Here is a 26,533-nt window from a genome sequence, read left to right on the forward strand (position 1 = left end):
TTCTTCTTTCCTTTCTTTTGTATCCATTACCATTATCTTACATATTTTTCCTTTTAATATTCCAATATGACAAGTTTATTGATAAATTCTAATAGTAAACTATCCTTTCAATTTTAAGATAAATCCTACTTGGTCACTAGGCAAGTACTTTTTTTTACTACATTTCATTGTTTTATTGTTAATTTTATTGTTAATTTCTCACTGAAGATTATTCTACTCACATTTGTATAAAAGACATCGCCCTACAGTTTCATTTATGACTCAATTTCTGGATAGCTTTTGTGACTATTCCATATATTTCTTTTTTAAAAAAAAAGCATGTCCATTTTGTTTGTTGTTTAACAAAATATACATACTGTGAAATCTCTGGTCACTTACTTGTAATTTTCTATGGGAGATACGCTTAAGATGTCACGTGTGACTGTGGCTGTCAGTTTTACCTATAGTATTTCTAGGAGTTCTTGCCTCATGTATTTCAAAGCTTTGTTGTTATATGCATTGAGATTCATGATTGTTATAGCTTCCCATTATATCTTCTTAATTATATAAAATATTCCTCCTCATCATTTCAGTAATCATCTTGAGCCTTTTTTTGTGGATATTAGCATTGCTATTCCTGGGTTTTTAGCATGTATCAAGTTGCTTCCCCACCCCCCCGTAATCCCTGTATTTTTCAAGCTTCCTATGTCATTTTATTGTAAATATCTCTTTAAAAAGCATTTTATTGAGACCTCCCTGGTGGTCCAGTGGTAAAGAATCCACCTTACAATGCAGGGGATGCAGGTTTGATCCCCGGTCAGGGAACTAAGATCCCACGTGCCGTGGGCAACTAAGCTCGTGTGCCGCAACTACTGAGCTTGCGCGCCGCGCCTCAACTAGAGCCCGCGTGCAGCAAACTACAGAGCCCACGCGCTCTGGAGCCTGCGCGCCACACTAGAGAGAAGCCCATGCACCGCAAGGAAGAGCCCGCGCACCGCAATGAAAGATCCCGCATGCCTCAACGAAGATCCCACGTGCCGCAACCAGGACCCAACGCAGCCAAAAATAAATTAAATAAATAAATAATAAATAAATCTTTCAAAAAATTAAAAAAAAATAAAAAGCATTTTATTTTACGTTTCCTTTCTTTTTTTTACCAAGTCTGGGAGTACTCTGCCTTTTGATTTGGCCCATTCCCATCTATTATGACTATTACATTTCTACCAACTCTTGCCATCTTACTTCACTCTCCCAGTCACTCATACTTACTACTCTGGCTTAAAGATAGCTCTGTTGAGTGATGCCTGAAGTAAGGATGGGGACAGGCATACGGACGGGTTGACCCACGTGACTACCCATGGAGAAGGCCTACCTTGTTGGCTGCTGTGAGGTCCCCAGTGCCTCCCTGTGCTTAACAAACACCTGAAGCTGGTCCTACATTTTAAGGAAGGTCTCTTCCATACCATCTTAACCATCTTGCACAAAGTCTACATAGTTCCTGATCAACAACAATATCCCATCTTGTTTTTCAGTTAGTTATTGGTTAGGTTTTTTTAAAATTCCCCTGTAGGGAGTAGTGTAGAGTAGTGTAATATCACTTCCATCATCTTTGCTAACACCTTGAGACAGCCTCCTGCCTCAGTAATAGTAAATGGCCTACAAGATGCTACACTGGCCTCCTAGCTCTTTTTCACGTATGCCAGGCATGCTCCTATCTCAAGGCCTTGCACTTGCTCTTTCCTTTGCCTGGATGACTTTTCTCTCAGATATTATCAAGTTCCCATCTCTCATCTCCTTAAAGTTGTTACTTCAATGCCACTTTCTCAGTGATGGCTTCTCTGGCTATCAAGCCTCAAATTACCACTATACAACCCCTCATCTCCTTTGCCTGTTTTTCATCATATACTTCTCTCTAACATATTCTATGGGGCTTTTCTTTTTTTTAATCTGAATTATCAATCCTTTGTCTTACCAGAATGTAAACTCTCTGAAGGCAGAGATTTTTGTCCGTTTTATTCATCCCTCTATCCCTAATGTTTAGAACAGTGCTTGGAATAAAGTATATATTCCTTAGATATCTGTTTAATTAATTAACAAATTTCTAGGGATTCAGAAGAAGAAAAGGAGGCTGTAGAACATGTTCCTTATGCTGTTTTAATTCTTCTTATGCTTTACAATCTCCCAGGTATGCCAGCACTCACTGCCCTGACTAACCTGTTCTCCAGGGGACCTTACGTCTTTGATTTGTACACTGTATGAAGCAAGGTCTAGAAAGATTCCAGGGAAGCAGATGAAGAAAGGGAGAAATTAGACATAAGAGGAAAGCTCTCTCTTGAGGAAAAAAATAAATTGTGTGGGAGAATGGCTCTATGGGTTTCTTTAATCAAAAACAAAGAAAGGGACTGCATCTTACCCTTTTTGACTCTCCTTGATTTTGGAGAAACTGATGAGGTATAGCAAGATAAATAAAGGAATGAAGAGCTAATCCACAAGAGGGAAGACTGTTTTATTGCTCTTACACAGATGTCTGTCCTTCCAACACAGGATATTTTTTTTCTTTGGGGGAGGGTGGGAAGAGGGGTAAGGGAGCAGCAATTTAAATTGGAATCTCCAGGCAGTCTGTGTTTGGGAATTAGCATTGCATTATTTTCCTGGCTCCCCACCCCCTCTTGTCTTTTAGCTGAGAAACATTTGCCCTGGAACAGCACACAAAGTTTGCATTAGCATCCCTGAGGACAGAACTTTGACCCCACAGACTAAGGAAGCTACAAATGGAAAATTCCAAGTTGCTATACTCTTTATTTTCATGCTAATGCTTCTGCAGAGAGTATTTAAAGAAACAGATGCACAAGAATAATAAAGAGTCCAGGACTAAGAACTCCTCTGACAACAGTGGAGTGTTTTTCCAACATGGTCTTGTATCTGTCTGTGCTTGCAAAAGTCCGGAGGGGTCAAGGTGAAACCCTGGTTTCATTTAATTAAAAAAAAAAAAAAAAAAGCTGAACTAGCATTGACAAAGAGAACCCTGGATCTGTGTTTCAAATCCTGATTGGATTTGAAAGTGGTATAAATTTCATTTCACTTCCTCCAGGCTACACTATTCAACTCTCAAAGACAGATGAGCAGTAAAAGGCCTTGGGGAATGGTGGTTTCCCAATCACCCTTGCCAATCCACACCTGAGTTCAACAACACTCATCCTTTCCTTAGATCCAACCTAAGTGGCACCCACTGTATTTCCAGCTCCCTAGATACTTCCTTCGTATTCTGTACAACAACAACAGAAAGACTTCTCATCTTTTTTTTCAGAATGACTTTATCCTGGGATTAAATTCTCAAGTGGAAGACATATCAGAGCACTACACTCTGCAAAGCCAAATACTCTCAACATTCTTCTCTTAATATGCAAATGGAACTTATATTTTACTTCACCACAGGCAGGCCCTGCTGAGGGAGCTCGTCAGAAAAACAGAATCATCCTGGCTAACCCCTGCGATAACGTTCCTTCGCACACGTACCTCACCTAGATTACAGCCAGAAATTAAGCAAGAACTCCACTTGGTCTCTCCCCAAGTTCTCTTTCACACTCTGAAACGGCCCAGGGAAGATTCCTCCAAGGTTGTCACCTATATAAATGCTTTCACTCCAGTGGTGGCTTTAGAATTTTTATATTCAAAGTACACAGGAGCAACAACTGGGCGGAACTGTATAAGTGGAGAGGCAGGGGATGGAAGATTTATTGTGAAACTGTGTTTCTGTATTAAGCACATGTTTTTCTCTCAGTCTGTAGGTTTCTGTGAGGTGACTTGGAGAAAGGGGTCTTAGATATTTGGAAGCAGAGAATGGAGGGAGTAAAGCCCTTTCTTTACACCTGAGTAAAAAGAACTTAGCAGTGGCTGCTCCTGTGAGATAAGATAAACCCAGCTTTCTCCTTTCATCTATTTGCTTTCAACTCAGTTCTCATCTTCATCTGAGGCCACCTCCCCATACTTCCGTTCTCACTAACCTTCATAGGAAGCCACCTGCGCATACTTCTGTTCTCACTAACCCCATGCTTCCGTTCTCCCTTTCCTGCACTCTTGCATCTAGCTTGACCTCTGCTTTCTGTGTTTGTAGGGCCTTCTTTCTCCAATTAGACTATAGGTTTCTTGAAGGCAGAGCCCACAGCTTCCCTTGCATTTCCCACAACCTCCCAGTCCAGAGTGCGTCTGAAAAAAAAACCACGGTCGGCTGACTGATTGAAGAAACAGAAAGAGGCCCCTGCAGTGACCTGAAGCATATGGAATTCTGATTAAGGGAACTGAGAAGTCAAAAAGCCCAATTCCACACCCTTCATAAAGTACACACATCCCGACAAACCCCAAGTTATTGGAAAAGTAACAGCCCCGTCCCCCGACCAGCCTCAACCAAGAACTGCATTAGGACGGATGAAGAACCAGAGCAGTAAATATTAATGGCTGGAAGGGGGAACAGGAGGACAGAAGGCTGAACCAAGCAGGTGTTCACTCACTCAGTTTCAATCCACTTGCAGCCAACGACGTCATCGTTTGGCCTTCTTGAGCTCACCGACAGGCCATTTTTCATGATTTTACCATTTCTGGCCAAACGCAAACTTTTTAATTAAATGGACCACACGATTCCAGATGTTTGTTTATTTGTTCCAAAAAGGTTGTAAAAGCTCTACATGAGGAAAAACCTGGGGCAGGGGTAAAGTTTTCTCTAAGAGAAGGGGAAACAAATGAGCGGGAAGACCTGGGCCTAGGAAGTTAAGGCTGGGCAGAGCTCCCAGCAGAACAATCTAGACCAAAAGCATTGGCTTTCAAAGAGCTCTCCTTCCAGAAATCCAAGATTCAGGAATAAAACACCCTGAGCCCTTATTCGTTTTTAAAAGAATGTAGCTCATCTTGAGCCAAAGGCTCGAATGAGAACACATTTTTGTGGCTTCCCTGCCTGCTTCTTATATGTTTGTTCCTGTTGCCACGAGCTCCACTACATTAATTCCAGCAGTCTTCCATTTAACAGGCCAGATTATAGCTCATGCCTGAGTGGCAGTGGAGAATCCTGCAAGGAGGAATGTGAGAAGGGGTACAGGCAGAGACTACAGCTTCCCATGAACCAGGCCAGCTTCCTCGCAGCTGTCTGTTCTCTGGTACCCTCTACCTCTAACTATAATCAGTCATTAAGTCCGCCAATTGCATTTGTTACAGAATCGTTCTCGTATTTCTTCCCCTATTCGCCAGCTACTCCATCCTTCAGCATCAAATGCTAGATTATTTCACCATTATCTTAATTGATGCTGGGCTCTAAATTTTGGTTTCAAAAGCCAACGTCAGAAAGACTTTGAATCACATGGGGAGGAAAAGCATTGATTGTCCATCTTCTCTGATACCCGAGCCAGGGATACCCTGAGACCAAACCATCAGCAACCTCAAACCACAACTCCACCATGGCTGTAAGGTTCCCTTTACAATCGCCCCCACCCCTGCTCCACTGGCAGTGTCCTGGCCCCAGCTGTCCTCCCCATCTGTTACCAAATTGTTGCCTCAATTACCTTTGCTTGAAACCTGCTGTTTGGAGGCAGTAGAGTCTGCAGTCACATAGCTTGGTGTCAAGAAATCCAAAGCTTCCAAAACTGGACCACACTCCCTTCAAGGCCATCCCACGTGGCCTCCTCAAGTCCTGGCTCTTCTCTTTCCAATCCCCTTGCATACTGCTTTCAGATTAATAAGCATATAGGACAGCTTTAAATCCAATCTAGATGCTTCTGCCTGTTCAAGGCCTGCCATAATACAAATCTGTTCTACAAGTAAACTTATTTCTGAATTTTTCAAAACTGGGCCCCTTCCTCCAGTCAGTTCTAACTATTCTTACCTTTTCTTTACCCATTTCCTTTTTCTGGAATGCCCTTCTTTTGCCATCCACCTACTCATGCCCTACTTGTCCTTCAAAGCTCAATGCCAATACCCTCCAAACAGCCATGCCTGACTATTCTAGCCTTTACTGATTCCCTTCTTTTCTAAGCAGTTTTAGCACTTACATGGCTTTTACCAAGTGAGGCAACTCTTAATTATATAATATATAATATCTGTTTGGTTGGCATTGCTTCATTTTTGGTACCTCCACAATCAAACTATAAGACCGATTCCATGCTCTCTGTTTCTGAGCTCTCCACAAACCCTAACATATACTTTGTTCACAGTGGATACAAGATAAAGACATACTGAAGGACTCCTTGAATGACGGTGCTCAGGGCAATACTTGTCATCTCAGGAGACACATTTGACCATGTCCCAGCTCTTCCCTTGCAACAGAAGGGAGAAGAAACAGCTCAAGTCTCTAAAACTTCAGGACATTTAGAATCTTCAACCCTGTCAATTCCGGACCCTCCATTATTTTTTTAAACAGAGGGACATATTTTTATCACTATTTTGTATTTGGTCTGTCTGTTGGGGCAAGGGTTATCCTTTGATCTCTCATCCTACAGAAGGAAGGTTGATTGCTGTTGGGGGTGTGCAGCCAGATTCCGTTCTGCCCTCCTTGCTTTGCTCTGGAACGGAAGAACCAACTCCACAGCCCCTCTGTGCCTATGAGTGCACACAGTTCTGCCCAAAGACTAGAAATAAAGCAATTGCAGAGACTGCAAATGAAAAATCATCCTTGGAGAAAAAGGATACGAAATGGACCCCTATGGATTTCACACACTTAAAGGAGGCTGCTTCCAGTTCCTGGCTAAAGTCCATGCCAGTCCTGGTAATAGTCTAACAGATTCATCCATCTTCAGATTCCACTTGGCTTGCTCTTCCATCACTGCCAGCTTCCCAGACAGCGAGCGCACACTTGCACATCTATCTATATATATGCGGAAGTTTTAATCTACACCACCCTCCATTCCAATCTACCCAGCCCCGCTCCACACAGAGTGAAGCTATTGACCCTGCAAAGCAGCAGGGAAATGAATTTGATGACCCAGACTACTGTTTTTAAACCATTTCAGCAAGGCCTCGAATCAAAGGAAGGTACAATTTATTCAGCACTTAGTAAAGTCCTTTTACTTAGGAACAGAGTGCACAGACTGAAAATAGACTCCCGCTGCCACACAGATAAAATAAACCTGTCAACCACTACTGTCAAATCACTAGTCACCTCGATTAAATAAAAGAAACATTAGCATCTCTCAGCATCTGAGACTTCCACCAAGATTCTAAGCCCATGAAAGCATTATGAAGGGAAGAAAAAACTAAAGTGAGGGGTTCTGTTGAAAATGTCATCAAAGTATTTTACATAATTAGAAAATGCTAATAATAGCTCTGCACAGGGAACCAACACACTCTTTCCTCACACGGCCAGGGCAAAGCCACAGCATGGAGTCTGAGAGATGGCAGCCAAGGCCATGTACTTGCTTGGCAGGACCCACAGACCAACCGTGTCCGCCTCAGCAAAGAAGGCTTCCTTGTCAATTGCCAATGTGATCTTCTTTTTCTGTTTTCTTCTCTCTCTCTTTTTCTCTCCTTCTCCCTCGCCTGCTCTCCCTACCCACCTCCTTGTTTCTTTCTTTTTTCCACAGCTTTCAATACACTTTCCATAGAGGAGAGTTGGATCCATCATACTTCTATGAACCTTCAATGAATCAGTCACATTTTATGAGAAACCATGTGATGGTTAGCTCCCTTGAAAGACTAATCAAAATATTCTGGAAGACTGAAGGCAGCAAATAAACAGGCTGCCTGAGTCATGGGTCTGATCTTAGGTGAGACCTACCAGGCAAAGTCACCATAACCATCAGATTGCTTGTTCCATCTCTTTAAATGGTCAATGAGAACCAACAGGCAACAGGCAAAAAGACTCCTTGATGCTGAACTGGTAAGAGAACCCAGATAAATGCACCTGTTTGCCTTGAGTCTTTGCTATTATTCTGCGTGGATTTTGTTTATAATGATCAAGTCTACTTAAGCTTTCACATTCCCCGTGGGTTGACGTTAGCAAAATGGTACAAATATGAAAAATAGAAAAAGGTTTTTAAATTGTCTGAAAGAGACAGATTGCTTCCAAATCCTATAAGCCTAAAACAAATTGTCATGAAGTTTGGTTATCAAGCAGCCCCATCTTGTGCCCTCCCGGAAGTATTCTGCTTGCTGGCGTACAGTTTTTCTGGCCAACATCTCCCCATCCCAAACATCTCTGCCTACATTGACACATCTTCACCTACATCCATTTAATTTTCCTCTGATTCATTTCACTTTGGCTTATTTGAATAGTTGAAGCAAACCCCTCTACATTTATGGCTTCTGAGAAAAGGTATTTTATGATATCTCAGGCTAAAACTGTTTAAAAAATAAAACTAAAAAATGCCAGCAGTTTTTCCTTCCACCTTTTTTTTTCTTTTTTGGATGACACACATTGAGCTGCTTCATGGAGAAATACAGAAAAATCAATTGCTAAGCATAAAATGCAACTCACATTAAGGAAACTGCAAACAATAATTATGATAAGTTGCTATGTAAATCACTCTGTGATGGTCCCAGCAATCAATTTCCAGAACAAACAGACCAAGCCCCTGGTTGGAGAAGAGGACGAGCTTCTAACGACTGTGTCAATAAAAACAATGGCAAGATTGCCAACGATGGATAGAAGTGGGGTATTATCATCTCCAAGCAGCTTTTCGTAACAGATTCCCCTCCGTTTCTTGCTTTCTTTCTTTCATACTTTTAAAGTCCAATGCTTAATCTGACAAGTTAACTATGGTACATCTTTATGACTGTATAAGCATCAGGGGAAAAAAAGTAATAATTCAGGGATGTTCACTGGGTTTGCAATTACTTTGCAAAATGTGCGTGCAAACAATTGGAATGGGACCCTCAACGTGATAGCGGTTGGCAAGGTAGGATTACGGTAGATGTGCCGGCTTGGCTGTTTTTTTTTTTTTTTTTTTTTTTGCAGTATGCGGGCCTCTCACTGTTGTGGCCTCTCCCGTTGCAGAGCACAGGCTCCGGACGCGCAGGCTCCGCGGCCATGGCTCACGGGTCCAGCCGCTCCGCGGCATGTGGGATCTTCCCGGACCGGGGCACGAACCAGTGTCCCCTGCATCAGCAGGCGGACTCTCAACCACTGCCCCACCAGGGAAGCCCTTGGCTGTTTTAATTGGGCATCACCACTACCCCCTTCTGAGGTTTTCTCTGCAGCTCACAGGAGAAACTAGAAACTACATTTCCCAAAATTCCCTGTGTGCATAGTTCTCGGTTAGAGAGGGCCAAAGAGAGACACTGAGTATGATGTGGAAATCCAGAGAGGAGGGGCAGGGCAATGCGTGGGTAGTCCTAACCTTTGAAGAACTTCTTGAGAATCACCGCCGCCTTGGTGCTGCAGACCGAGAAAGTCAGGAGGAGATTCCCAAGTATTCCTGAGATGCACAGAATCTTCAGCAAGCTCTTGAGAATCACCGGTCACAGAGGTGAGACTCTGGGTGACACCTTCCCTGTCAGTCCTTTCCTGTATGTGTAAGCCTCTCATTCCTTACATTAAAGCCCTTCATAATTTGAATGTTGTGCATTCAATTTTCCCTGTCTGAATTCAGGTTGATACCATAGCATTTTTCCCTTTGGTTTTTCAAACTATCTCTGCTCCTGAATGTATAGATTTGTAATTTTTTACAAAGGGTGGAGGGAGGGGAGTAACAGGCAACTCTTTTGACAGAAGTTGGCAAGGACGCTGTACTTTACCACAGCCTTAGCACAGGCTTTCGAAATGCACCCCAGGCAGCGGATTGCTTTATGTGTCCTGTGTAAAGGACAAATGTCTGGGGTGGCCTGGGAATCTAGGACACAGAGCTTGGATGCTTTTTCCTTGCCTCTGTTGCTGAGTGATTCAGCTCCCCTAGCAATTGTTGGGGGTGTCTTCCTCTGTTAAATGGGAAAACTAACATTTACCCTCTTCACCTTATTGGGTTTATTTATGGTCTATGCTCTAAATAGAAATGTTTTCCCAAAAGACACAATGGTCTATAAAGATGCAAATTCTGCTTCTAACAGCTACCAGATAGAGTGGCATGCAGGGGTATATCCATTTCTGTGATAAACGTTTCAACATTCCTCATAATGTGGCTACCCACTGAGGAGGTAGTATGTATGCAGACTATCACTGGGTAGCAGTTGGAATCACTGACATAGCCCCATATTCCCCATATTCTGAAGACATGCTCAGACCTAGAGGAGAATTCTCAGAGAGACTTTAAGCAGACCATTCTAAAACCCTATCTTTACCACAACCTGCGTCTTACTGAACTTCCATCCCCTTCTTTGAGAACTTCTGTTCTAGTAAAATAATTCCATGAGTTGCTTTAATTCATCCTAGTCCTTTCCATCATCAAAACACCAGCGTTTGAAAACTCTGACATTAAAATAACTATCTACTTGGAAGTTGTGCAATACGGCTAAATGCCTTCTGGCAATGAACCAATAGATACAGCTCCAATCCAAGATGGTGTGTGTGGGTTTCTGAAAGCAACAGAGTTGAGGTCTGACGTCCACAAGACAGGCCGCTCCCCCTTCAGTATGTGATCACCCCCAAAGGCAGATGGGTTTCCTTCCTCAGATGCAATCAACTTACCTCGCAATTTACATGCAACGGGGGTGGGGGGGGGGTGGGGGGGGGTACTTAGATACCAACAAGAGGTACCTAAGTCACTGACTTTCCCCTGGGTTTCTATCACTCATCATTTACTGAACAAATATTTATTGATCGCTGATTAAGTAGGAGGCCCTGTGCCAGGCACTGCGAAAATAGTGGCGAGTAAACAGACATCAGCACCTCCACCCCCTACCCCACACCAACCGCCCCCCTCCGCCCCACCGCCAAGAGCTGCCATCTGGGAAGACAGTCCCTGAAAAGGGAAAACTGACCTAAAGCAAATGGATAGGGTGAGATCAGAGGAATCTTCTTTGGAGCTGTTGTACTGAAGCTGATACCTGACGAATGAGTAGGAGTTAATGATGTGAAAGGGAAGGAGAGTTAGAATCTGTACTGCCCCTCAGGGAGCTTTCATTCATGAGGAGTTCAAGACATACATAGTCCTGACCCCTGTCATACAAAGCAGAATATGAGCAATGGCACTAAGGAGATAGAAACAAATATTGTAAGTACCTCAACTAGGGGAAAAATTCAATACAGGTAAGATCAGTAAAAATTTCATGCAGGAAGAACAAAGTACTGGGCATTACTGTCCCCATGAGGTTTAGATTATCTACACGTTACGGATGGAAAAATAGAGTCCCCTGTCTCCTGATCATTATTCTGGGCCCAGACTTCCTTTGCATTTGAATCTACAGTCCTTAGGACATGAATCTCTGGCCTATCATACTCGACATTGGAAGTTACATAAAAGGACAAGCAAAGGGAAGATGGCAAGTATAGAAAAATAGCAATTTGCACATGAACTACTGCCCACAGTTTGTGTAGTCGTTGGTGCGGAATGAAAAGAGATTGGGAACCGAATGAACCAAAAATTATTTACAAATAGAATTTCCACTTAGGACTTTATAGACCAACTTTCAAACGTCATGGAGGATTTCACCTGGGAAAGAATTGGTGTCATTTGCCTTCACAACGTGGAAGTACCTCTCTGGATAAATGTTTGTAGGCTGTTGCCATGAAAATATTAACAAATGACACTCAAAAAGTTTGGTGATTTATGGAATCAGAAATTTAGAATAATTTCTTTCACTTAAATACAAAATAAACCAAGATGGCATTAAGTGGTTTCTTTCTGGATGCTGCAAACTATGGCTTTCCTCATCTGTCACTGCATGATTCATGCCAAGGTGAAATGTATCAGTCACATATTTTCCCCATGCACATCAGTCCAATAATAATTCAGCCTAATGAGCTTCTTTGGTTCTCTCTTTACTGGTCTCCTCATGAACATAAGTCCAAAGACCTGGCCGTCGTTTCATGATGCTGTCTTGCTCTTTTCAACATCCAAGTACTTAGCACAGATCAGGCAACTAATGCCTCAAATGCATTAAATGTGTATTAATTACTCAGGAAATTCAAGACATCTGCTCTTGGCTCCCTTTAAATAATGTTTTCCCTATTGATGTTGGGCTCTGATATCATTCAAGGGGGCCTATTTTCACTCTAACCATGTTAGGTATTTTTCCATATTCCAAATATTAACCGAAATATCTTCAAAACTATTGTTTTATATTCCATTTCTTCAAGGTTCAGATTCTTTATTTTACTGTTACGACGACAGATGACCTTTGCCCTATTACTGATGACTATCACTATGGGGTCCTCCTGCTGTGAAATCTCAATTTCGTGGCCAGATCAACTCAAGTAGGCTTGAGGGCTCTGAGACTTCAGTTCCTACTCATGTAGTCAATGGGCTACACAGTTAAAACTACCCTTATTCAAATGCAAGAGACCATCTATGAGAATATGATGCTAGGCTTAATTTGTTATTCCTTCTAGAGAGCGTATTATTGTTTGCCTAGAGGAATCCCCGCCACCCCCCGCCACCCAGTAAAACAGTCTCTAAAGGGATATACTCACAACCTTCATAAGGACATTCAGCAGAAGAGATCTGTTCACACCCCTCAAAATATAACATGTCGGAAGCTATTTATTCTACCTGACTTTGAGCAAAATTGACTTTCACAAGTTTGACACTTACTGAACGGAATCACAGTTGAACCCTAATTGAACCAACACATATTTAAATGTAGAAAAGTTCCACTGGGCCCAGACATCAAACAGACAACACAGGTCCAAGTCACAGACACCTGGAATCCTGCATTACTCTGTGGACCGTTTCCTGCAGAATATAAGTGTGCCATTTGCCTGAAACCTCCATGTCTTCCTTAGAGGGCCAGCTCTACTTTCTGATAATCTCTACAGACTTGGCTCTGACCCACTCATCCTGCTGTGCAGCTTGGATGACAAAGCTGGAAGAGGTCTTATTCAGTGTCCCCTGCATGTACAAGGGTAATTTCCTGCTTGGAGAAGCAATGTTTAAAGTACGTAATGCCCTCAATCTTAGCCTGTTCTTACTTATCCTTGGAAGGTAGATTCACAATTACGAAACATGACTGTGGTCATAACCAGAATAAAATGGGGGTAAACAAGTTACATCACGTGGCCTCTTCCTGTCCTAACTAATTCCAACAAAGCTGGTCACATAGTCCTTGGCCTGAGCAGCCAGGTTAGGGATAAAGCATGTTTAAATTATATTCCTTGCAGACTTTAGAGATGGCAATAGGAATTCAAGGCTTTGGAAGAACTGGGTAAGCCAAATTAAAGTTTCAAGGATCAGAGAATTCAGGGAAAACTGCATATTGATTCGCCTTAATGTTACTAGGCAAACGGGAATTCCTTTTAGCTGTAACGTAGAGTTCATTCATTTCGAAATTACAGATTTCAGCTATTATACTCCCAAACAGTGACACTTTTACAAATATTAGTGAGTTTCCTAATTTCTCTCCATCACTTTCCCTGGAGGAAATGACCTCCTTAGTAATTTTTAAGTATGATAATCTCTTTGTTTAAAGAAAAAGTATCACAAAATTATATTCCACCATAGACTTATTTGCCTTCCCAATAGACTGCCACTAAATTCTGTTGAATATGAGTGAAAATCACTAGGCTTGACAGGTATGGTTTTCTCATCAAGGACTTGAAAAGCACTGTGTTCCTTCCAAAGTGCCGAGACAGCAGTAATGAGCCCCGAGCTCCGCACAGGCCGGTGTCCCTCCCTGCAGCCACTGAGAGCAATAAAAAGCAGGGTTCCTACCTCGGTGACTGGTGAGTTCCCTGGAAGCAGAAGGCAGGGGTGTGTAGCGGCTCTTCGGAGAGGCGGCAACGCTGTCGCCGGAGGCCTGCGTGAAAAAAACCACACCAACATGAAGCCACACCAAACACTAAATACCTTCATTTACCCAACTTGTCTCCTCGGGATCTGGGTTTGGAGAAAATATTATGGACCAAGACTCTTCTTAGGAAGCAAGAGTTGTCTGTGTTGAGATAATATTCTGCTAAGTGTAGGGTCGATTACCAAGCTTTCAGGGGACTTGTACAGGTGGAAGGGCTCTGACACAAGGGGACGGTTTGTTTACTGTGCTGAACTTCAAGGAGGAGGAGGCAAGGAGAAGTTGAAGGCAGGAAATGATGCAGACTTCGATTTCTGCCACAGGCCTCCTACCAATACTTCCCACAGATCGAATGTTCACTGTGCGGAGATTTCTATGGAAACCAGGGAAGAGGCTGAGCTTTGCCCCCAGGGTGGATGGGACAAACAAGCCTGGTTTACCGGACCCAGTGGCATGGAGATAATGGGAAGCTGAAGACAAAAGGCCTGGCAGCATGAAGTGACCCTAGAGAAGGATACAAACCATTGCAGACCCTGCAACTGGGGTTCTGGCTACATTTTACAATAGCACTGAAAAACCCATCTGAAATTTGAAATACAGTGGTCGTCGACAAAACTTTGCCATTTCAAAGTCTAAAAGAAGATATTCTGAAATCTATCTACGAAGATGCTTTTTTTTTTTTTTTAACTGTACACAAGGCTCTTTAACCATTCGATTCTATATAGTGTGACGCAGGCTGCTAACTCTCTTTCCCTAACACTACATCCATGGGGGCTAAGGCAGGAGGAAAGGACCACAGCCGGAGAGTCAGGTGTCACTCAGAGCTAATGACCAGTATGTCACATTCTGAGTGTGGCTGCGTGGAGTACGAAGCACCGCCACTGCAATTCTTACTGAGACTTCTGAATCAAACACTACTTTTTTTTTTTTTTAATATCCAAAAAAGAACATCTGCTAGGATCAAAATCCTAAGCTTACAACCTTTCCAAGCTTCATGAAAAAGTAAATTTCATTAATGCTACATTTTTCTTTCTGGAAAAGGAAATACATTCTATGGGATATATTTGCCCTGGTAGGAGGAGGCCTTTTCTCCAAAGAGATTATCGACATTATAGGAATCAAAACTAAGTAGGAGATTAGACCTACTTGCTAGAAAAACCCTTTAAACCCCGTTTCTGACATTTGAGATGTTTGATTAAGCAGCTTTCAGTGGAGACTTACAGAAAGAGTTCTGAATGCCACAAAAGCAGAAGCTCTGTCCCTAAGGTAGAGACAGATTTCGGGTAGCATTACTTCATCTCAGCAGCAAGAGAAATATATGGTGTTTAAAGTTTGATCCAAAGGTATTGGGTCTAGAAAGATCAAAGTTCAGTCACCAAGAAAAATGTTTTAAAAAGTACCCAAGATTTGTAAGATACTGCATCATGAGATATTTAGGATGCTGCAACAATGTAAAAGAGTCAGCAATTAGATTAAAATACAAACATTAGAATCACCAGGTGTTTCTCCATTTGGCATCAAGGTCTCCTGTTATCCCTACATGATAAATGAGACACAATGACATGTTCTGAATATGGCATCTATTCAATGCTCCAGGCAGGATATATGCGGCAGAGGAATGGGGAATGTCCTTCCACAGATCTACTGTACTTCCTCCATAAGAGGCCATAGCTTCTTTCTCTGTCAATGTTTCTACTCCACCTTGTTGCTAAAAAAGCCTAAAATTCCAGGATGAGTTTTAGGTTGCTATATTGTGATATTTCTTGGTGCTTTTAATCTCAATTTGGGCGTTGACAACTTGATGACAGCTTTTCCTAAAATTACTGGAAGAAACTACCTTTCAGCAAATACCTCTGACGGGGAAAAACATACGAGTTTTGTAACCAAGAGTAAAATAGCGATTTAACTTTTATTTCCAATTGTAGTCAAAGCAAAAACTGTGTGGCTTGAGTTCTGTTTTGCAGTCATCATTCTTCGCCTAGCACTTAATTACTTTTCTGCTAAGTGTCCATTTATAAACTCAAGTCATGGAAAAGAATCCAGGAAGAGAACAATTTTGCAAACTATGCCTTTTGGTGAGACTTTCATGGCTGGATGTTGGGGAAAACCGCTACAAACCAAGGTTCTTACTACCAGTTCTTTGACTTGGCTTTTAGCAAAATGAACTCCGTGTGATCTTTTCAATAGTGATGTTGAAAATTATGCTTAGAAGCATGATTCAGAAAAGCACAATTATCATATGAAAGAAATGGACAAGACAATGTCTTAAATTTGCATTCTACCTGCCCCAGAATAAAGAACTCCCCTTGAAACTGAAGCAATACACTCACAGTATATCAAGAATGAAATAATAGAAACATAAGTGGAAATATTTAATGTTTTCTTTTACCTGGATTAAGGAAGGATGCCTAAAATGGGAACAGGGAAATCGGGGTAAATCGGAATCCTAAGAACTACAAATAATTCTCAAATCTTTAAGTACTTGCCAAATTTTCTAACGACCTGTGGCAAAGAATTACTTTTACATTTTACTTTTTAAATCACCCCTGTTAGAGAATTTTTGCAACATCTACAATAAAATATTAGCATCCAGAATACCTATATCCCTAAATAAATAAAAATATAATAAAAAATGGGCAAAGGAAATGTCAGACAATTCAAAGAAGAGGAAACCTGAGTAGTCAATAAATAAAAGAGAATATGGTCAAATTTACTAGTCCTAAAGGCAATGCAAATTAAAACAAGATGCAATTATTTTTTTGTCCATCATAGTTGGCAAACTTTTAAGTCTCACAATAGCGAGTGCTACAGAGAATGAAGGACAACAAATCTCAACCTCTCATCCTTTGCCAGTGGGAACGTACATTGGTTCACCTACGCAGGAGAGTAGCTTAGCAATATCTAATAAAATTGAAAACTGGTACTGCGATTCCCTTTAAAATATATACAATGGAAAATTTTACTCAGGTCTGTAAGGTGGAACATAGAACAATGTTTATTGCAGCATTATTTACAACAGAACAAATTGGAAATAATTCAAATGTCTATCTATGAGGAAAATCGATAAATGTATATTCATATGACAGAATAATATTTAGCACTTAAGAGCAATAAAGCTGATTTATATATCTCAATTTGAGTAGCTCTAAAAATTTAATAAAAAGTGAAAATGCAAGTTGCAGAATGATAAATGTAGTGCAACATTATTTATGTAAACGTGTAGTTCTTTGCTCTCATATGTGTATACGGAAAGGTCTAAAAATTATAAAAGTTATACACTAAATTCATGAAAATGGTTGCCTCTACCACAGGGCACAGGAATAGGACTGGGGCTAATGGGAAAGAGGGTGAGCTTCAATTTTACAGATAAGGTTTATTTCTTTTATTGAAAGATAAGACATGAAAAAAAAATGTCAAGATATTAGAAAATACAAACCCTGGCTGAACATCCTCATTACTTTTCAAACTTTTCTACATTTTTGCAATTTCTCAGAATTAAACATGAAAATTGAAAAAACAGACTCCTATTTTCTCTCTGATCCATAAGTCCTATGTTGATATCAACCCATAATTAGAGGAAATTTCCTCTAACAATTTTCTAGTACTTGCCCAACATGGGTTCAGGTCATCTCTGGTTGGCTTTTTGTGATGAAATATCCCATTTCTAATTCTTCCAAAGCTACTGAGTATGACAATAGAATGGCAAAAGCCGATAAGCAGTAGTAACTATAAATTCCCCCTTCACACCAAGGCTTGAAATGCTCGTTCCAGCCCGGTAAGCCCTTCTGCTTAAGGTCTGCCAAAGCATACTGAAGGTTTCTGTACTAGTCTCCTACTCACAATTGGAGAGTTGCTAATAATTTTTTAAACTCACATCAATAATGATAATGGTCACTAATATACTGTGCTTTGCAATTTCTATAACGCAGGAAGGAAGGAAGAACTTTGGCAACCTCATTGGAAAAGACTGAATGAAAGTACAGTACAAGAGATTTGCAAAGTGAGAATTTCACTCTGCGGTTCCAGAAAACAAATGTCTTTAGATGAATGTGTAAAATTCGAGCCCCCTCCCATTGGGTGCGTTCCATGAAAACCTGCATTCCAGTGGATATTTCTGAACATCATGGATGCCCGGAAGGAACATGATACAGACCACAGGAGGAGAGATTTGGCAGGCTTCAAGACAAGAAGGGGGCAGCTACAAAGTTGTTTAATAGTCATAAATCTCCCACTATTTTTCACAAAATACCATCTAAGACCACAGCTCCACAACTCATTCCCCATCACTCAGCTCAAGTGGAGCGCTCTGGCATGCTCACTCACCCTTAAATCATACGCTGCATAAAGTGATCCCAGGTCTGGGAAATTTGTCAGCCTCTTTCAAGTAAAAGCAATCTTCGCTTTTCATCACAATTCATTCCCTGAAACTGTGGTATAAAGCTGACTCTTCTAAAAACATTTATTTTCCCTCATAAGAAAAAGTATCACTCATTTATTATTAAGGATTTAATAAACACCTACTATATGCCAGGCCCTGTGTAGAGAATACCAAGAAAAATAAAATGAGGACCTTGGCTGCATTCCCAACTCATCAAAAAAACTAAGAAGGAGAAATTAGAATCATGATTAATGCTGCTTAGTCAGAGTCACCAACTCAAAGCCTGATCCCCATACTCTGCATCATCACAGAACTTTGACCCTGACCTCTATGATGACAGCTGAACACTTGGACCAGTAATTACATCCTTGCTTATTTCTTCTTCATACTAACAGAGAACTTTCAAGATTAACTCTACTAACTTTCCAAGATTAACTATACTGTTACCCTTGTACCCAACATGCTGCTAGAAAGACAGAAAGAAGTCAATGCATAATGCTTGAATGAATAAAACATTTTAACGTCAAAGAGAAAACTATACACCATGATTGTAATTCAGCACAGAAGTATAGGCCAAGTTGCCAGAATCAGAGGTAAAGACTTGACAGCATCTCAAGGATTAAGTTAAAAGCCACAGAACCGGCCTAAGGTGGAGTCTTCCCACTTGCTCACATGTGAAGGCACCAGGCCTTTCAGTGTGAGGACAGACAGAAAGCCTCCACCACAGACCCACTGTGCTGGAAATGACAGACAGGTGGGGGAACAGGAAAACCATATACTGGTCCAGAGCCAGAAGCCAAAAAACTGAGAGAAGAAAAGGCGGTATGGTGGGATGAGGATGAGCCAGGAACCAAGGGACCAAGAAAGGGCCCAAACGGGCAAAAGGAAGAGTCTGAAAAAGAGCTGAGCATTCAGCTGACTGATGGAGGTGAGGGGTAATTCAGAGCAGAAGTCAGTCAAAGAAGGGTTGGGGTGAGGGGGAGGGTTGTGCCGAAGGCTCTCCGGAATCAGGAAGCCCTTTGCAGGCAAAACAGCCTCCAGAGTTTGCCACTGTTTGTATCTGATCTACAGGGGGTCCAGTTCTGCCAGTGCCTAAAAGGCCATCAGGCCCAGAGCTGTAGTTCTGAAATGTTTATGAGAGGAAGGCAGGAAGGAAGGAAAAGAAACAGGAATGGAAAACAGGAAGCAAGGGCTATAGACTGGGCATTTTTTGGACCTTTACACAAATAATCAAATTACGGAATGTCAGAGCTGTAAAAGACCTTTTCAATCATCGAGAGTGGTGGTTTCCAAAATACTTTTAGCAGACACTCATATAACAAGAAAAAATAAAACAACATAAATACTGGGCATTATGGAAATATTCATAATTACATGTGGTAACCAAATATAAAAGAGATAAATATGCAAAATTTTTATTATACAAAATTCAGTGAACACAGTTAATATAAGAATAGTACATCCACTACGATTTTTAACAACATAAAATTTATAACGGGTAAAAGTTAATACGCAGAGATTGAAAGATTTTTGTGAACAATGTGGTTTGGGAGGATTTAATTTTTAAATTCTATTTAATGGTGCCATTGCTTCTGGCAGTTTAAAATATTTAAAAATTAAAATCCTACAAGGGCTGATCTGAAACAACACATTTTCCAACAAGTATCTTTCCAATCTCTCCCATCAAAGGGCAAGGAGAAGCGGCAGAAGGAGGGACAGTAGGAGTTAAGGAGGAAGGAGATGGGGGGTAGAAAAGAAAGGAGGCACGGGGTGGGATAGGAACAAATGTTTCTTGAATGCATTCTAAGTCTAATGGTTTTCCAATGTGTCAGTATATCCTATTATTACTCTCATGTGAGAAAAAAGAAAACTGAGGCATGGAAAGGATAAGTCACATGTCCAAGACTACACAGTTCTAAAATCCAGAGTGGGATTAAAAACCAGGTCAGGAGGACCTGTGTGGAAGGGTGAGAGGCAGCACATTGGAAAGGAGGGCCTCTGGAGTGTGGAATTCCGGAGTTTGGAACCGTGTGGCTGACAGGGGCTTAGTGTTCTGGCCAGGTGTCAAGCCTGTGCCGCTGAGGTGGGAGAGCCCAGTGCAGAACATTGGTCCACCAGAGACCTCCGAGCTCCAGGTAATATCAAACGGCGAAAGCTCTCCCAGAGATCCCCATCCCAATGCTAAGACTCAGCTCCACTCAACAAACAGCAAGCTATGGTGCTGGACACCCTATGCCAAACAACTAGCAAGACAGGAACACAACCCCACCCATTAGGAGAGAAGTTGCCTAAACTCATAATAAGGTCACAGACACCCCAAAACCCCAACCCCCAGAAAGACAAGATCCAGCCTCATCCACCAGAACACAGGCACTAGTCCTCTCCGCCAGGAAGCCTACACAGCCCACTGAACCAACCTTAGCCACTGGGGGCAGACACCAAAAATAACAGCAACTAAGAACCTGCAGCCTGCGAAAAGGAGACTCCAAACACGGTAAGCTAAGCAAAACGAGAAGACAGAGAAACACACAGCAGATGAAGGAGCAAGGCAAAAACCCACCAGACCTAACAAATGAAGATGAAATAACCTGAAAAATAATTCAGAGTAATGATAGTAAAGATGCTCCAAAATCTTGGAAATAGAATGGAAAAATACAAGAAATGTTTAACAAGGACCTAGAGGAACTAAAGAGCAAACAAATAATGATGAAAAACACAATAAATGAAATTAAAAATTCTCTAGAAGGAATCAATAGCAGAATAACTGAGTCAGAAGAATGGATAAGTGACCTGGAAGATAAAATAGTGGAAATAACTACTGCAGAGCAAAATAAAGAAAAAAGAATGAAAAGAATTGAGGACAGTCTCAGAGACCTCTGGGACAACATTAAATGCACCAACATTCGAATTATAGGGGTCCCAGAAGAAGAAGAGAAAAAGAAAGGGACTGAGAAAATATTTGAAGAGATTATAGTTGAAAACTTCCCTAATATGGGAAAGGTAACAGTTAATCAAGTCCAGGAAGCACAGAGAGTCCCATACAGGATAAATCCAAGGAGAAACATGCTAAGACACATATTAATCAAGCTACCAAAAATTAAATACAAAGAAAATACAGCAGCAAGGGAAAACCAACAAATAACATACAAGGGAATCCCCATACGGTTAACAGCTAAACTTTCAGCAGAAACTCTGCAAGCCAGAAGGGAGTGGGAAGACATATTTAAAGTGATGAAAGGGAAAAACCTACAACCAAGATTATTCTACCCAGCAAGGATCTCATTCAGATTCCACGGAGAAATTAAAACCTTTACAGACAAGCAAAAGCTAAGAGAGCTCAGCACCGCCAAACCAGCTTTACAACAAATGCTAAAGGAACTTCTCTAGGCAGGAAACACAAGAAAAGGAAAAGACCTACAATAACAAACCCAAAGCAATTAAGAAAATGGTAATAGAACATACATATGGATAATTACCTTAAATATAAATGGATTATGCTCCCATCAAAAGACACAGACTGGCTGAATGGATACAAAAACAAGACCCGTATATATGCTGTCTACAAGAGACCACTTCAGACATAGGGACACATACAGACTGAAAGTGAGGGGATGGAAAAAGATTTTCCATGCAAATGGAAATCAAAAAAAAACCTGGAGGAGCAATTCTCATATCAGACAAAATAGACTTTAAAATAAAGACTATTACAAGAGACAAAGAAGGACACTACATAATGATCAAGGGATCAATCCAAGAAGAAGATATAACAATTGTAAATATTTATGCACCCAACGCATGAGCACCTCAATACATAAGGCAAATGCTAACAGCCACAAAAGGGGAAATTGACAGTGACACAATCATAGTATGGGACTTTAACACCCCACTTTCACCAATGGACAGATCATTCAAAATGAAAATAAATAAGGAAACACAGCTTTAAATGATACACTAAAAACATAGACTTAATTGATCTTAATTGATATTTATAGGACATTCCATCCAAAACAACAGAATACACTTTCTTCTCAAGTGCTCATGGAATATTCTCCAGGATAGATCACATCTTGGGTCACAAATCAAGTCTTGGTAAATTTAAGAAAACTGAAATCGTACCGAGTATCTTTTCTGACCACAATGCTATGAGACTAGATATCAATTACAGGAAAAAAATCTGTAAAAAATACAAACATATGGAAGCTAAACAATACACTACTAAATAACCAAGAGATCACTGAAGAAATCAAAGAGGAAATAAAAAAATACCTAGAAATGAATGACAATGAAAACACGACGACCCAGAAACTATGGGATGCAGCAAAAACAGTTCTAAGAGGGAAGTTTATAGCAATACAATCCTACCTCAAGAAACAAGAAACATCTCAAATAAAAAACCTAAGCTTATACCTAAAGCAATTAGAAAAAGAAGAACAAAAAATCCCCAAAGTTAGCAGAAGGAAAGAAATCATAAAGATCAGATCAAAAATAAATGAAAAAGAAAAGAAGGAAACAATAGCAAATATTAATAAAACTAAAAGCTGGTTCTTTGAGAAGATAAACAAAATTGATAAACCATTAGCCAGACTCATCAAGAAAAAAAGGGAGAAGACTCAAATCAATAGAATCAGAAATGAAAAAGGAGAAGTAACAATTGACACTGCAGAAATACAAATGTTCATAAGACATTACTACAAGCAACTATATGCCAATAAAATGGACAACCTGGAAGAAATGGACAAACTCTTACAAAAGCACAACCTTCTGAGACTGAAGCAGGAAGAAATAGAAAATATAAACAGACCAATCACAAGCACTGAATTTGAGACTGTGGTTAAAAATCTTCCAACAAACAAAAGCCCAGGACCAGATGGCTTCACAGGTGAATTCTATCAAAGCTTTAGAGAAGAGCTAACACCTATCCTTCTCAAATTCTTCCAACATATAGCAGAGGGAGGAACACTCCCAAACTCATTCTCCAAGGCCACCATCACCCTGATACCAAAACCAGACAAAGATGTCACAAAGAAAGAAAACTACAGGCCAATATCACTGATGAACATAGATGCAAAACTCCTCAACAAAATACTAGCAAACAGAATCCAACAGCACATTAAAAGGATCATACATCACGATCAAGTGAGGTTTATAGCAGGAATGCAAGGATTCTTCAATATAGGGAAATCAATCAATGTGATACACCATATTAACAAACTGAAGGATAAAAACCATATGATCATCTCAATAGATGCAGAAAAAGCTTTCAACAAAATTCAACACCCATTTATGATAAAAAACCCTCCAGAGTGTAGGCATAGAGGGTACTTACCTCAACATAATAAAGGCCATATATGACAAACCCACAGCCAACATCGTTCTCAGTGGTGAAAAACTGAAACCATTTCCTCTAAGACCAGGAACAAGACAAAGCTGTCCACTCTCACCACTATTATTCAACATAGTTTTGGAAGTTTTAGCCACAGCAATCAGAGAAGAAAAAGAAATAAAAGGAATCCAAATTGGAAAAGAAGAAGTAAAGCTGTCACTGTTTGCAGATGACATGATACTATACATAGAGAATCCTAAAGATGCTACCAGAAAACTGCTAGAGCTAATCAATGAAGCTGGTAAAGCAGCAGGATACAAAATTATGCACAGAAATCTCTTGCATTCCTATACACTAATGATGAAAAATCTGAAAGAGAAATGAAGCAAACACTTCCATTTACCATTGCAACAAAAAGAATAAAATACCTAGGAATAAACCTACTTAAGGAGACAAAAGACCTGTATGCAGAAACTATAAGACACTGATGAAACTAATTAAAGATGATACAAACAGATGAAGAGATATACCATGTTCTTGGATTGGAAGAATCAACATTGTGAAAATGACTATACTACCCAAAGCAATCTACAGATTCAACTCAATCCCCATCAAACTACCAATGGCATTTTTCACAGAACTAGAACACAACATTTCAAAATTTGTATGGAAACACAAAAGACCCCAAATAGCCAAAGCAATCTTGAGAAAGAAAAACAGAGCTGGAAGAATCAAGCGCCTGGTCTTCAGACTATACTACAAAGCTACAGTAATAAAGACAGTATGGTACTAGCACAAAAACAGAAAGATAGATCAATGGAACAGGATAGAAAGCCCAGAGGTAAACCCACGCACATATGGTCACCCTATTTTTGATAAAGGAGGAAAGAATATACAATGGAGAAAAGACAATTTCTCAATAAGTGGTGCTGGGAAAAGTGGACAGCTACATGTAAAAGAATGAAATGAGAACACTCCCTAACACCATACGTAAAAATAAACTCAAAATGGATTGAAGATCTAAATGTAAGGCCAGACATTATAAAACTCTTAGAGGAAAACATTGGCAGAACATTCACTCTATGACATAAATCACAGCAAGATCCTTTTTGACCCACCTCCTAGAGAAATAGAAATAAAAACAAAAATAAACAAGTTGGATCTAATGAAACTTAAAAGCTTTTGCACAGCAAAGGAAACCATAAACAAGACCAAAGACAACCCTCAGGATGGGAGAAAATATTTGCAAATGAAGCAACAGACAAAGGATTAGTCTCCAAAATTTACAAGCAGCTCATGCAGCTCAATATCAAAAAAACAAACAACCCAATCCAAAAATGGGCAGAAGAACTAAATAGACATTTCTCCAAAGAAGACATACAGATTGCCAACAAACACGTGAAAGGTTGCTCAACATCACTAACTATTAGAGAAATGCAAATCAAAACTACAATGACGTATCACCTCACACCAGTCACAATGGCCATCATCAAAAAATCTACAAACAATAAATGCTGGAGAGGGTGTGGAGAAAAGAGAACCCTCTTACACTGTTGGGGAGAATGTATATTGATACAGCCACTATGGAGAACAGTATGGAGGTTCCTTAAAAAACTAAAAATAGAACAATTATAAGACCCAGCAATCCCACTCCTGGGCATATACCCTGAGAAAACCATAATTCAGAAAGAGTCATGGACCACAATGTTCATTGCAGCTCTATTTACAATAGACAGGACATGGAAGCAACCTAAGTGTCCATCGACAGATGAACGGATAAAGAAGATGTGGCACGTATATACAATGGAAAATTACTCAGCCATAAAAAGAAACAAAGCTGAGTTATTTGTAGTGAGGTGGATGGACCTGGAGACTGTCATACAGAGTGATGTAAGTCAGAAAGAGAAAAATAAATACCGTATGCTAACACATATATATGGAATCTTGAAAAAAAAAAAAGGTTATGAAGAACCTAGGGGCAGGACAGGGATAAAGATACAGATGTAGACAATGGCCTTGAGGATAAGGGGAGGGGAAGGGTAAGCTGGGACGAAGTGAGAGAGTGGCATGGACATATATACACTACCAAATGTAAAATAGCTAGCTAGTGGGAAGCAGCCGCATAGCACAGGGAGATCATCTCAGTGCTTTGTGACCACCTAGAGGGGTGGGATAGGGAGGGTGGGAGGGAGATGCAAGAGGGAGGAGATATGGGAATATATGTATATGTACAGCTGATTCACTTTGTTATAAAGCAGAAACTAACACACCATTGTAAAGCAATTATACTCCAAAAAAGATGTTAAAAAAGAAATCAAAACAAGAAAACCAAGTCAGCCTGACCCATAAATTTCAAGAGGTTTCCCCAGCGCCACAGCCTCTCAGCAGCAGAGGCCGCAGATCTTTGTCATACTCCACTCCTGGCCATCATCCACTGTGCCTCACACCACTGTCAACTGGGCACTTGTCTGGTCCCTTCTGCAGGACTGTCAACTTCAAGAGCACAGGGGCCAACACCTGTATTGATAGTGAATGCCTTGCAGCTCCTAACAAAGCAACTTCTCCAAGCATTAAGAAAGGGTTATCAAGTGAGAGGGAGTTTACTAATAGCATGGGCAATTTTAAAGGCAGAACATCCAATCTTTAAAGAAACAAATAATCATCTTTCACCACAGAAATATGATGGAGCACAAGTTAATATTTTACCGCTAATTATTAATCCCTGCTGAGGATTTAGTTTGTGTCATATGTTCAAACAGAATGTAATCAGAATGTAATATATTACAACCTCCAAGTAATGAGGGTAATGAGGGTGTACACATGGTTTTGTGTGTGTATCACATATCTTGTGTGCTAATTACATGGCGGCATTTTAAGCACACTCTTTCATTTAACTATCTCAACAACCTTAAGGAGTATCATTATTACTGTCATTTTATAGATAAGGCAGTCGGGATTTAGAGAGGTTAAATAACTTGCCCAAGAGCACCTATGTA

The 26,533-nt window shown here is 40.5% G+C and overlaps 1 protein-coding gene across 1 annotated transcript in view; it reads right to left on the minus strand.

Annotated features, from left to right (window-relative positions):
* Positions 1-26,533, minus strand: part of LRMDA (leucine rich melanocyte differentiation associated) — a 1,110,101-nt gene that overhangs the window by 227,840 nt on the left and 855,728 nt on the right. The window contains exon 6 of the mRNA XM_082853911.1: positions 13,761-13,845. Within this exon, the coding sequence (XP_082710037.1) occupies positions 13,761-13,845 (85 nt within the window). The remainder of the gene's footprint in view (positions 1-13,760; positions 13,846-26,533) is intronic.

This window comes from Leucopleurus acutus (assembly GCF_964270905.1).
Source record: "Leucopleurus acutus genome assembly, chromosome: 14".
Taxonomy (NCBI): domain Eukaryota; kingdom Metazoa; phylum Chordata; class Mammalia; order Artiodactyla; family Delphinidae; genus Leucopleurus; species Leucopleurus acutus.